Consider the following 12,981-nt stretch of genomic DNA (forward strand, 5'->3'; position numbering starts at 1 on the left):
AGTTTTTTTTTTTCAGTACAAACCAATGCGTGTTACTTATACAAGCCCTAAACATACAAATGCACTTATATAAACCTTCAATATACTTATATAGGCCTTAAACATAAATTATAATACAAAATATAGCACTGAGCAACTTACAAACAAATTCAACTTATGAACAATCGCTCGGAACCTAACTCGTTCGTAAGTAGGGGAGCGTCTGTACCCATGAATCTGTTCTCAACTTGAAGAGGCAATATTTTAGGCCAATCAGACACTATTGATTTGTGTGTTTAGGGTAGCTGCTGTGCCAATATGAAAAGGAATCGGATCAATACTCATCCTTTTATTATTTTCACAGCTTATCCCTTTCAGAGGCACAGCAGGCTGGAATTTTTCCCCTCAGACATTAAAGAATGGAAAAATCCTGATTCTGTCATAAGATGAGATCAATATTTCATATCTAAAGTATTAGCAATTTGTCATATACTTTGTTGTATGAGCAACATTGCTGCCTGGTTTAGTGCCATGTTATGCCTTGGATAGATTTCTTGACATTTTGGAAAGACTGGTACAACAGGCACATTCACTTCCAATGGACGCATATACTGTCTATTGAAACAATATTTTAATTACTATATGTAAATTTAAACAAAAAAAGTCAAATAAGATTACTGAACAGATTTTAATTTAAAATGTAAATTTTAATGTAAAGCACCAGAATCTTGGTCTACCTTCACACTACAGGCCAATTCTGCTTGCTTTGCCAATATGTGGCTCAAGTTTTTTACCTAGGTCTACAATGTCTTGTGTGTCTTTTGTCCATCTTGCTACTGCAATCAAGAAATTTCCCAAATACGGGATGAAATATAGTTCTAGTCTAATATGCGACACAAACCTGATATTGTCATGCAGTACGAATAGTCCAATTCCGATGTTTTCAAGTCCGAATGTATCCAATGCCTCTGTGCTACAAACAGTCTGCAAAAGGCCAATTTCTTTGAGAACAAGTTGGATGCATCATGAACGATGCAGACAGAGTCCGCCATCGTGTTGCACTGTGCTGTTAACATGTTGAATTAATTTGAATTGATAGCTTCATTGTCATTGTACGTGTACAACCAAATGCAAACCAATCCTTCTAGCTTTAAGTATACTGTTATTCAGCTGTGGCTGTAAACGTATAAGGTAAAAAATGCCACTGGATATGCACCTTTTAAGTTATTGTCCTCCTCAGTGAAGGTGGTATGTATTTCTCATACCAACAAAGTAAAGTACTGTTATGTGAAATGTTGTAATGGGGGACCTTTTACCATAATGTCGCTGCAAAATACAGTTTTCAGTTTAGCCCTTTTTTCTGGTTGTATAAAGAGTTCTCCCTGGGTAGTCCAATTACACAACTGACCTCAGTATGTTTCACAATGTCTAGAAAAAGACTGCTGCGTCTGAAAATGTGTTCCTGCAAATTAAGATGAAATTGATATCACATAACTCATTTTGTGAGAATTGTGGTTTAGATTTCATGCATGTATGAAATAAGGACTTATATTACCCTCTCAGTTTGTTTTGGTTTTGTTTTAGAAGTCATTACTTAAAATGTTGTTGTTTGGCGTTACCATTGATTAACTTTCTTTCACTGACTTTGCGAAAATGTATACTCCATTGATCTTTTTTCTAACAGCCTAACAATGTACAGTGGGAGAAAAAGGTATGTGGATCTATTTGGAGGTCTTACAATTTTGCATAATTCAAAGATTTGATAATCTGGATCACAAGAATAAACAAGCAAAGTCAGCTAAAGATAATATAACACAAAAGAGTTTTAAAATAACACCAATGTAAATGTTCACAAGGTAGTCAAAAAGTAAATTAACCCAGTCAGTCACTAATTATCCTTTATTTGGGAGGAATAACTTTAAGCAGACATGTAGAGTCTGCCATTTTGTTACATTGAGCTGTTGCAGATCAGATTATCAAATAATAAGGATTAATTTTAGACCCTTGTTTGCCTTATTATAATATTGCAGTTTAATAGGCTTTCTGAGATTTCTGTCTCACAATGCCATACAAAATATGGGCCACAATACACTTTAGATATAACACCTTAATTGCTTATTGACCCAATTAGCAACAGTCAATTTCACACAACTAGATAGTACACTATTTAACCTTTTACTCACCTCTCCTTGTATTTGTAGTCTTTACACAAACATCTCTGTTTTATTTTTGAAATGCATTATTGATTTTGGTGGATTATTCTGTGGAATTCTTAAGATATCTTTGAAAACGTTGCCCAGAAGATGTGGGATAGCTGGCACCCATTTGCCTCTTTTTGTCGGGGCTTTCAACTACCAGGAGAATCTTCCCATCAAATATTTAAGATGTTATCCAGCTCTCCAAGTCTGCGACCTAGACAGGTTCCCTCCACGGTTAGATGAATTTTACTTTGGCTGTATGCTGTACAATTCTTTTTCAATTCATCATAGTAGTCCTTTTCAGAAGGAAGACTTATATATTTTTCCAGACAAAGATATATTTAAGTTTTTTCAGGTAAATGCATCATCAAATTAAAAGCGCTATTGTTAAATATAAGCAAGTGGCAAGCAGCAAACAGGTACTCAAAGTTGCCAGTGTCTCTGGAGTCCCAAAAACTCGATGCAGACTCGTCTAAAGACGGCGATGCAATGTCAGCAATAAGATGATGGAATGATTTCTTGGGCTAGAGTGAGAGAGAATATAGCGCCATTCGAAGTGTCTGAGGGTGTCAAAATAACCTCTCTATAATGTGTAGTAAGAAAAAAATCCATGCTGTCCACAGTAAAGTAATTATGCATGACATTATGTTATGATGCTAAATATAGCCCTGAAACATTTACTGGCATGAGAAAGAAACAAATGGTGTTACACAATGATCCCCTGACCGCCATCTAATTGAGAATCCAAAGAGCACAATTCAAAGCAAAATACACAGTGTGAATAACTGTTTATACTGTGCCACCTTAAAGCAACTCTGTAATGCCCCTTCTTGCGTCCTCAAATGAGATATGGATAGAAGCTTCCCAGGAGAGATGGATGCCGCCAGTTGGTCAATTGTCCAATGCATGAATTTGAACTTCTACTCCTGTTTTCTTTTGTTTTTTTGGTCCACTCTGCTGGCTTATTTGTAGTGGGCATAATGCTTGGTTGATATTAACACCTCTTCAAATTATCTTTAAACGAAGACGTTGTATTGAAAACTGATGCAATAACGACAAATAGTTAAACATCCCATATTTAAATTTTATCTAGTTAGCTGTAAATAAATAAGAGTTATGGTTGTTTGCAGAGCTAAGTGAAAATGACTTACCAGAATAACTAAAATGAATCATAGGGGCATTTCAATGTCAGTTTTTTTGCAAATTCAATAAATCCTCCTCATATGATTAAAACTCCCAATAGAAATATAGAAAACTGCTTCTTTCATTGATTCATTTTCACTTTATCCTCACTTGGGCTGCGGGGGGTGCTGGAGCCAACCCAGCTGACTTTAAGCCAGAGGCGGGGGACACCCTGAATCAGTGGCCAGCCGATTGCAGGGCATGAAAACTGTTTCTTATCAGGAAGAAAAAATAATTAAAATTAAAAAATAAAAATAAATAAATAAAAACGTTATTATTGTAAACACACGTAAAGTACTCTGGGGTCCTTGTCAATGCAAGGTGCTATATAATTTCTATTTGATCAGTTGCACCTTTAGTTAAAAAGTTATCATGAAAGATTTGTAAATATTATACCACTTTTTAGTGTTGACAGGTTGTGAAAAAACCCTTTAGCAAATAGAAACCTACATTTTTTTTTTCCGTCTGCATTCGCTATGCTCTTTTCTACCCTTTGCCATTTTCTGCTTGAGCAGATTGACTTTGGCAGATGACCTTTCATTTATAACACGTAATGTATAGTATAGTGTGTAATATATCTATGGCAGGTCTGATGTCGTATCAATGATTCGGTGTCAAACAATGTCTCTAGTCTGAAAAACAAAGCAAATAATCTTTTTTTTAGCTTGAAAACTTCTTGTTTATACAATACATTGCACCTTGTAAAAGCCTACAATATAGGCTTTTATATTGTTTCTTTTTTTTTTAATCATCCATACGAAACTTTTGTTTTATTGTTCAATGATCTCCGCAATTCTCTTAGTAAAGAGTCAAAGAGGAAGGCATTAGTATAAAGCATATGAAGCATTTCACTGGTGAATTGGCTTTGAATAACAATTTGGACCTTGTTCATTGAAACAAATGCTCTCTCCGTTTCCTATTTAATAAGCTTCCTTCTTAATGGTTAAGAAGACTGAGGCTTTCCAAACAATCAATCTTATGTTCAGTGCTTTGGCTTAGAAGTGAGAAGTATTAGCTTCAATTAGATACATTTTATCTTTCCTTGTACACCATTTAACCACATTAGGGTTTCGCTAATGTTGATGTCAGTTTTTAAAAGCAAGTTTGTGTGTTTGTTTTCGCATGTTTCTTAACCATTTTCTGCTCTAATATGTATTTTTTTTATTCAACAAGAATCCTTTCTCGGATGCACATAATAAAGGTGTTGCACACGTTCCTTTGAGTCCCCACTGAGGGACTTGGAATTACACCGTCAACATTATGAAAATATTTGATTAAGGGAAACTTTAACGTCATCTTTTTAGGGCCGCATTTTACATGCATTTAACTGCTACCTCCACCATAGTGCGAGAAATTCAGCGGGCCGTTAGAGAAAGTTTAACAGACCGGAATGCACCTTGTGTGGGATAGTCTACATGACACACTGCTGTTAGGGCTCGCCACCGGCTGTACAGTACACAAATCTCACATTACATGAAACGCTTAGACACTAAGATGTATTTAGGTGACCTGCATTTTAACGTATTGCATATATATTGTGTATATAACTGCTAACCCTTGTAATTCAGTTGGCCCTTTGCTGAAATATAGCTGACCCTATGTATCTACTGCCAGCTGCTGCAGTATCACACACTTCTTGGCTATGGGGATTTTCATGTGTTACCTTGGTATTTCACCTTGCGATAGTGCAGCAAACCCAAATAACATAAAACACATAAATATCTTATATAAATATGATCAACGTTTTTTGTTTTGGTGAGTGAAGTCAAGGTCAGAGATCATTTTTCAAAGCTTAATCAATAAAGTTTTAATATTATTTCCACTGAAAATAAGAATGTACATACAACAACATAATGTATTACTTTTCTTCAAAGGTTTCGTTATGTCTCTGACCAGATTGTGCTCTCGTTTTACGACGCATTTTAGCAGCCGGCCCATGCGCATGAAGTTATATTGCGGATAGTGTGGTGGTGTATATGAGGCCACAGTAAAAGTCAGAAGCTAGTGATACCAGCAACATTGTAATCATTTGGTTGGGGGATTATGAGAAACAATAACTCAAAGCCTTTCGATCAATGACAAAGATGGAACACTGTCCTTGGCGCTTGGGGAAAAAAAATTTCACCCTTGTGTCTCATAACTCCATTATTGAGGATGGTGATTTGATATTGATTGGGTTACTCATGGCTTATTGTTCCTTAGGATGATACAGATGTTTTGTCTCCCCTTGCGTCTCATGCCCCTGTGCAGTCATACAGTGCGCTGTTATGGCTTCACTGCAGCCTTTGGTCTCGATGTAAAATGACTCAAGCGCCACATTGTGTGGCTGCTGATAATGCTATTATTTCCCTGGGCCCTGCGGACTCGGGCAAAACTTATCCATCTTTGTTTTCTGGCATGTTTGCTGCTCTTATTTTCTATTCGCTGGCTTGTTTCAGGTCAACAGATGTGCAACAAAGTTTTAATGGGGTTGTTCTCAATTAATGCATCTGTCTCCGAAAGGAACAATGGAGAATGCATAGTCATCCATTGAAAATGGCTGTCACTACATGTTAAACGATACCCCGGGTGTCACTAAAACCTGCTCATTGTCGCTTCTGTTTCACGTTTTGCAGGTACTGATTGAGGCTACTATTTCCGCCGAGCAACAAGGGTACATTGCCATCGATGACATCATGGTGCTCAACTATCCCTGCTGTAAGTGACACCTCTGACATTAAGTTGCAAACACAATTTCTGGAGGAAAGAATAAAAGAGTTCATGGTTTTAGAAGGGCGAATGTACTTCAAAGCACCACCAAGCATAAATAGGATGAAGAAAAGTCATGGTTGATCATCCTGGTTATCCCGAGGGATGCTGCAACAAGGGCTGCTATTAAAACATTTCGAAAGCCTAGTAGTAGTGTGACGGTGAAAGACGCTCATTTTCATGAGCTCTTGTTTGGCCGTCAATGTTGTAAGCTTTAAGTCATAAATCTTTTTCAAAGGCTTAAAAGGATTTTTTTTAAAACTTGTCACCTGGCTGTAAGGTGACAATGTTCGATGTGACACAAATAAAGGTGCATTGGGCGCAATTCTGAAGTTTTACTTGTTCCTGTACACAAATGAATAGACAAGTTCTAGTCAGCTCACATGCAGAATAATTGGCCTAGCTTGATAAGAATTGTGCGATTTGGTTTGAAGTCTTACCTTTAAATTACAAAATATTTCTCTCCAAGACTTCTTCTAAACTTCAAAGACTAGTATTCATTTTCCCGATCTTCAGTCTAAACAAGTGTATGCATTTTTTTAAAATAGATGTAATAGATCTAAACAGACTCCCCCCGTTTATCTGCTCCAGAAGACTATAATTCATTTCATTATATAAAATGCCAAAGAACAAAAGATCAACAAATAGCCATGTGTTTAATGTGCTGAAAAGTTGCAGTGAGTCTAACTATAACATTAGCTTCTCCCTACAGCTTCAGGTTCTTTGTTACTCTGCCATCTTTTACTGTCAGTCATCGGGAGTGACACGTCTGCACGTCTTACTCGATTTCTCAGACTTGGCAGCCATGCACCCGACATTTACAATGCACAGCGATTTGGTTTAGCGAGGCTCACTGCTCTATTGTTAATCACCAGGGTGGGTGAGAGGCTTACTCCCACACTGATTCATTGGCAGCTCAGCCCGGCACGCCGGGACATTATTAGTCAAAATGTGAAGGACCGATGCTTAGTCTGTGGCTTTCTTTTCACACATTCACTCCTACACTCTGCTCTGAATAGATTACCCTTAATATAAAGTGCGTTATGTTCTCCGAGAGACCACCACTCATACTCATTGTAGTACACATTTGATTACATGAAACAATGCACGTTAGGTAGGTTTTCCTTTCTATTTTTTTTAAACACAATCATACTTTGTCAATAGGTAAACTTTTTAAACTAATGCAATATATATATATATATATATATATATATATATATATATATATATATATATATATAGTTCCAATTTTGATGAATAAAAACAAGTCTACACTGATACTCGCATGCACTAGGATAGACATACAAAATGTCCAAATGAGTAGTAAGCATTTGATATACATACAACCAGTTTAATCTTGAGGAAAACTGAAAAAACATTGAACAAACTGATTAGTTCTTTCATCCTGAAATGACTGTTTGAAGCCTGATAAGAATGTGTCTTTTGTGGCAGGCTGGCGTTGTGAGTGGTCAAAAGGTAATTCTTCCTTCTTTCTCTCACCTCTTCTTAGATAAGGCACCACATTTTTCCAGACTTGGAGACGAAGAGGTCAATGCTGGACAAAATGCCACGTTCCAGTGTGTGGCTGCTGGGAAGGCTTCTGAGGCTGAGAAATTCTTGCTGGAGGTGAGCAATTTTGTCTTCTTCTTTTTACCCCACCCCAAGTGATACATTTACGATACCTGTTTACCTCCTAATTTAAGCCTTCTATATGCACATTGTGAGAGGATGACTATGTGTTGTGGCCTTCACAAAGGTTGTTCTAATTACTTTGTCTTAGCATTAGACCTAACCTGAACCTAATGGCAACATTCACAATGTAACTACACTATAATGATAAAAACAAAAAACATATTGGTCAATTAATAGCTGTCTAACACTGTCAATAAAATAGTAACATTGGCAATCTAAACACCAACTTCTCCAAAATACAGACAGCTTGTATTAAGGATATGTTAAGATTGTGCCTTATTTTGTTTAAAATTAGATGATTTTTGTATTATTATTCATCATTATGGTAAAATGTTTTAAATGACTAGTTAAAGGCATAATTTAAAGATAATTAAAACAACATTAATACCTCCAAATATGAGTTGCTTTCATTTAAATATCATAGTATACGACTCATAGTATAACATTGTCAATAGAGGTCCAATTCATTTTACTGTGAAAACTCCTGTAAGTCTGACGTCAAATCCCTTTTGAATGCGAGCCTTTCCCAGACAAAATAGATTAGACTTCTAGTGCTGTCAAAGGCAGCTAACGAGTTAAATGACTGCACTGTGAAGGGCTAATGTATGCCTGACCTTACATAACACGTTATAATTAATGCTACTGAAGTGCCTCTTTGAACTCATCACAACACAAGGAAAGTATTTATTTGAGTACATAATGGTTTGCAAACGGTACAAACCCTCGCATTAAAAAAAAGAAATTACTTTTTTAAATTCACCCTCAACTTTCCATCTGTTTTTCCCCCTAGACCTTTAATATTTTTGTTAGAATAAGCTCTCAAAAACAATAATGCATTACAATATGTAGATGGAAAGATCAAAAACCCACGTAGAGTTGCACTTTTCCTGTTGCAGCATGTTGCTCGAGATAAGTGCTGTTCAACTACTTATTGTGCAGTGATTGCAGATGTTTTTTTTGTTGCTTTTTTTGCTGCTCGCTGTGCGGTGGACCTCAGAGTGCTAGGTTTTGTTTTCTTGTGGTTGCGAGATTTTCTTTCCCCGACAACCTCAACAACTTGTGTTTGTTGTTCTGAGGTTTGTGTGGTCTCTGGCTTAATTGTGAGATCAGTGGAAGTGGCCAAGCAAAACTCAAATGTTTATCTTTCATTCATCATCCGCTCATGCTTAATTAAACACACCAATACATAAGCACTTCTATACTTCTACTGTAAAACATTCACAGTATTCAATTGAGTTTTTCTTTGAAACAATAACTTGGTTTAGTATGCAAATACTTTCTTTGTATTGTTTTCCATTCATTTTCAGAATTAAATCAGATGAATGCTAAAGGCATTTTATTTAAATTGTTTATTTTGTTAAATAAACGATTTTAACCTCTGACTGACAACTGAGATACAGCTTGAAACTTAAAGCTTTTAAGTTTACTCATTTTAATCTGTCCCTTCTATCTGTAATTGCACTAATAACCACTCATGTCAAAAGTACTGTTTAAGTATATTTTATACTTCTTAAGTAATTTGCCTGGACTGAGTGCTTAGCCATTTTCATAGCAAGTATTCTAGGTTACATATATGGGAATGACATTTGAAAAATAAAAGGGTTTAAGTCAAGAGACTCGTGAAGAAAAGAAAATACTCCATTCACTTACATTCACATTGTAACTCAGTGAAACCAGGAATGCAACTTTCCAGAAATTTTGGATGAAACATGGTAAGATAAAGAATTAGAGCGTCTTTGTGTAATGAAAGTTTTTGCATCAATTTTTGTTCAGAATTCCCAACACTATTTCCATTTTTATTTCCTGATTGAAATATTCTTTTTGCTAAGGTGAAGCTTACGCTGTACAGCAATGGTAAAGCATTGGGCTTTTGTTCAATTTGGGATCTTATCAATTGTCTTACAAAGGTTACAGCGATTTCACCATTTTAATGTCAACTCATGAATATAGAGAGATTCATTTTCAAAACTGCATTTAAGCAGAAGTATTTGGATTATGAAATTTGTACATTCCATTTTTAACCTTTTCCATTTCAACTTGCTCCGAATTGCCTTATAAACAGTGTTGAATGACCTTGTCGTTTTATGCCTTCCAGAGACACAGTGGGGAGATTTTAACAAGTGCATCCATCAAGCACCTGAGTCACCGACGCTTTGTGGTATCGTTCCAGCTAGACAGCGTCCAGCGGTCAGATCAAGACCTCTACCGCTGCATTACCCAGTCCCCCAGGGGTTCAGGGGTCTCAAACTTTGCTGAACTCATTGTCAAAGGTAAAGCTTTGACTTTTTTTCCCTGCCATTCATAATGTTCCTTTTTTCATGTTTTATTTCAATCCATTTTATTGTTTCACCGCTCTTTCGTCCTTCTGATAATATATCTTTAAGCCGAAATAGATACAGGTGTTCATTGAAGTTCATGTTCAGTTCTGGAATTGTTGGACACATGGTAACACACGTATGGCTAATGTATGCAACTTCCGATGCATCTGAATGGAGGATTTTTTTCTTCTGTTCTCTGTTTGGAGAACAAAACTTTTCAAACTTGTATGACTGAGCTAGAATCAAAGAGCAAATCCTTGGCTTCCTGTCACGAGGCTGCTCAGTTGGTTTGGTCTCCTGCAGCTCTGTCATATCATGTACCACAGATGGTGACCTCACTCCCATTACTCACTCCAACCCTACAGCCTGACACCACTTTGACAGCATAGTAATGACATGACTGCGAGGTGGTTTGCTGGCAAAATGTATCAGGTCTCAAAGAAGGGACAATGAGAAGTGGAAGTAAGAATGTGACATTCTCACTCTTCTCCCCCTCTGCTGACCTTCAGCTCCACGTTATTTATACCAAACAAAATAGGCTTGAAGAAGGAGTAGCAGATGTCTAAATCTTGTGTTCAAAAATTGTTTGAAAGCTCACACTTGGTCCCTTCCTTTCACAGTATGAATGAAGGGTGCGCAATGAGTTCACAGAGCCACAGTGGGTGCAGGTTTTCATTCCAACCACACAAGACGAGACCTTTTCACCAATTCAGTGTCTTACATCTATAATTAGTGGATTGTAGTCAAGTGCTGCTTGTTTCAGCAGAAACCTAATTGGTTAAACTGTCTATGCTGAATCGGTCAGAGCAAAGACCACGACCCACTGCGGCCCTTTGTGGATTATTTGCCCACCTCTAGTCTAAACCATAGTCTCTTAATTATGGCCAGTCAGGTATTTTAGCTATTCATTCGGCTTTACTTGAATAGCTGCGGGTATTTCTGTTTTATATAAAAATTTTGAGTCATCACAATTAGAAGTGGGGGAAAAGGACATTTTAGGATCCAAAACATAACAAGCAGTGCCTTTTGATATTAATATTGTTTGCTTTTGTGACACATTTAACAAGTGAACAGTAGTTTCTGTCTAAAAAGAAGCTTAAACAACAGTGAGATCCGACACTTTTGCTGGCAAATTAATCCCATATTTAGCGATACAGACATTCGGGACTGGTGTAATTTACCAGAATATATGTCAGTCATGTTATTTGTAATGTTTACTTGTTCTTCCCAATGTGACAACAAAACCCATACGCTAATTCCTTGAAAAAAATAACAATACAAAATAGGAATTACATGCTTAGACATGACAAGTAGTGTTTTAATGAACTTAGAAATGTGTTATTGCTATTACATGAGTTACCATAATACCAAGAGAACACCTTGTAGAAGTGATCCAGTCCAAGAAGCAAAGGCACTGAAAGGCCCCCACATGGATTGTATTTGAACTGTTTAATTTGAGTTCTGAGTTTCCAGGTCCCATCAACGCTCGGTTCCTCTGTTCACATTGTTAGACTCTGGTTTTGTTGTTCTGTGGGCATATGGCACTATTTCCATTTTTCCTGAGGCTTGTTGTATCAGTCATCTAGCATCAAGTGATAGAGAGAAATCAATTTTTGACATTTTTTACTAAACTGATAGTGTGATTTGTAGCTTTGCCATCGGAAGATTACATAAACACAATTTAAAAACAAATCGACAATAGACAGTACGACGGTTGCGTTTCTGCTAACAACCATCATGTAGATATACCATATTTGGCCCTTATTGAAAGGCCACTTTTGTTTTTTATTTGGTTCCCTTATCGATGCCTCAAAAATGAGTTGCTGAAAGCAAAGGAAGCTTCAAAGGAAAGCATCTGAATAAAAATGGGGTTCTCTACTGATGTATAAATCTTGTTAAGAGAGGACCCCTTTAAAAGACATGGGGTGCCTCTACTGGAGTGACAGATTAGTCACAGCCACACATCTAACTGTGATCTTTTCTTGTGCTTTGTCCTCATTCCTTTTGCGTTCCCTTCCTTTCTCACACCGTTGCCCATGTAATTGTTCAACAGCTTAGATGTGAGAGTAACTGACCGTTGGGCTTGAAATTAATCCCCAGTTGGCAATCTCAACTGACAGTAAGGAGAGTCTCTTCTTTTATCATGAAACGGATGAAGGCACCTAATTTTTCTGTGGCAAAGGTTGTTCTATTGTGTTCACACCTGTCACGTTCCGTTGTGCTTAATGTATGCAAGGTTCTGAATGCCTTGTTAATCGGTGTGGCTAATCTGCTATTTGAACACTGTCTTGACCTGCTCACATCCTCAAGTCTCAAGGGACCCATTCAATTCTCCATGGGCTGTATAGCTCGTTGAGGACTCTGTTTGTGTGCAACTGATGGGTTTGATTAGAAAAGAACTGTACTGCATGGATTCCATTTCCTTCTCCATTATAATTTTTCATTTTGTATTTTCTTAAATCCCTGACAGTACCACCTTCCCCTATCGCACCACCTCAGCTGCTACGTGCTGGCTCCACTTACCTAATCATCCAGCTCAATACCAATTCCATCCTTGGAGATGGGCCCATTATCAGGAAAGAGATTGAGTATCGTGCAAGCCAGTCTCCATGGTCTGAGGTGCATGGAGTAAACATGGTCACCTACAAGTTGTGGCACCTTGATCCAGACACAGAATACCACATCAGTGTGCTGTTGACCCGCCCTGGGGATGGAGGCACGGGTCCTCCTGGACCCCCGCTAGTGAGCAGGACCAAATGTGCAGGTGAGTTCATGTAGCACTTTATAATGTAAAGTCATGCTGCTGTGATCTCTGAATCGAAGAACGGGGTAGAAATCACACGCACCACCATTTCTCTATTAAA

At 37.3% G+C, this 12,981-nt stretch overlaps 1 protein-coding gene across 4 annotated transcripts in view; it reads left to right on the forward strand.

Moving 5' to 3' along the window:
* Positions 1–12,981, forward strand: part of LOC144072846 (receptor-type tyrosine-protein phosphatase U) — a 131,766-nt gene that overhangs the window by 64,120 nt on the left and 54,665 nt on the right. For all 4 annotated transcript variants that reach the window (XM_077598184.1, XM_077598185.1, XM_077598186.1 and 1 more), the window contains exons 4-7: positions 5,975–6,056; positions 7,618–7,733; positions 9,895–10,069; positions 12,588–12,881. In XM_077598184.1, coding sequence (XP_077454310.1) covers positions 5,975–6,056; positions 7,618–7,733; positions 9,895–10,069; positions 12,588–12,881 — 667 coding nt within the window. The remainder of the gene's footprint in view (positions 1–5,974; positions 6,057–7,617; positions 7,734–9,894; positions 10,070–12,587; positions 12,882–12,981) is intronic.

The sequence above is a fragment of the Stigmatopora argus genome, chromosome 4 (genome assembly GCF_051989625.1).
Source record: "Stigmatopora argus isolate UIUO_Sarg chromosome 4, RoL_Sarg_1.0, whole genome shotgun sequence".
Classification (NCBI taxonomy): Eukaryota; Metazoa; Chordata; class Actinopteri; order Syngnathiformes; family Syngnathidae; genus Stigmatopora; species Stigmatopora argus.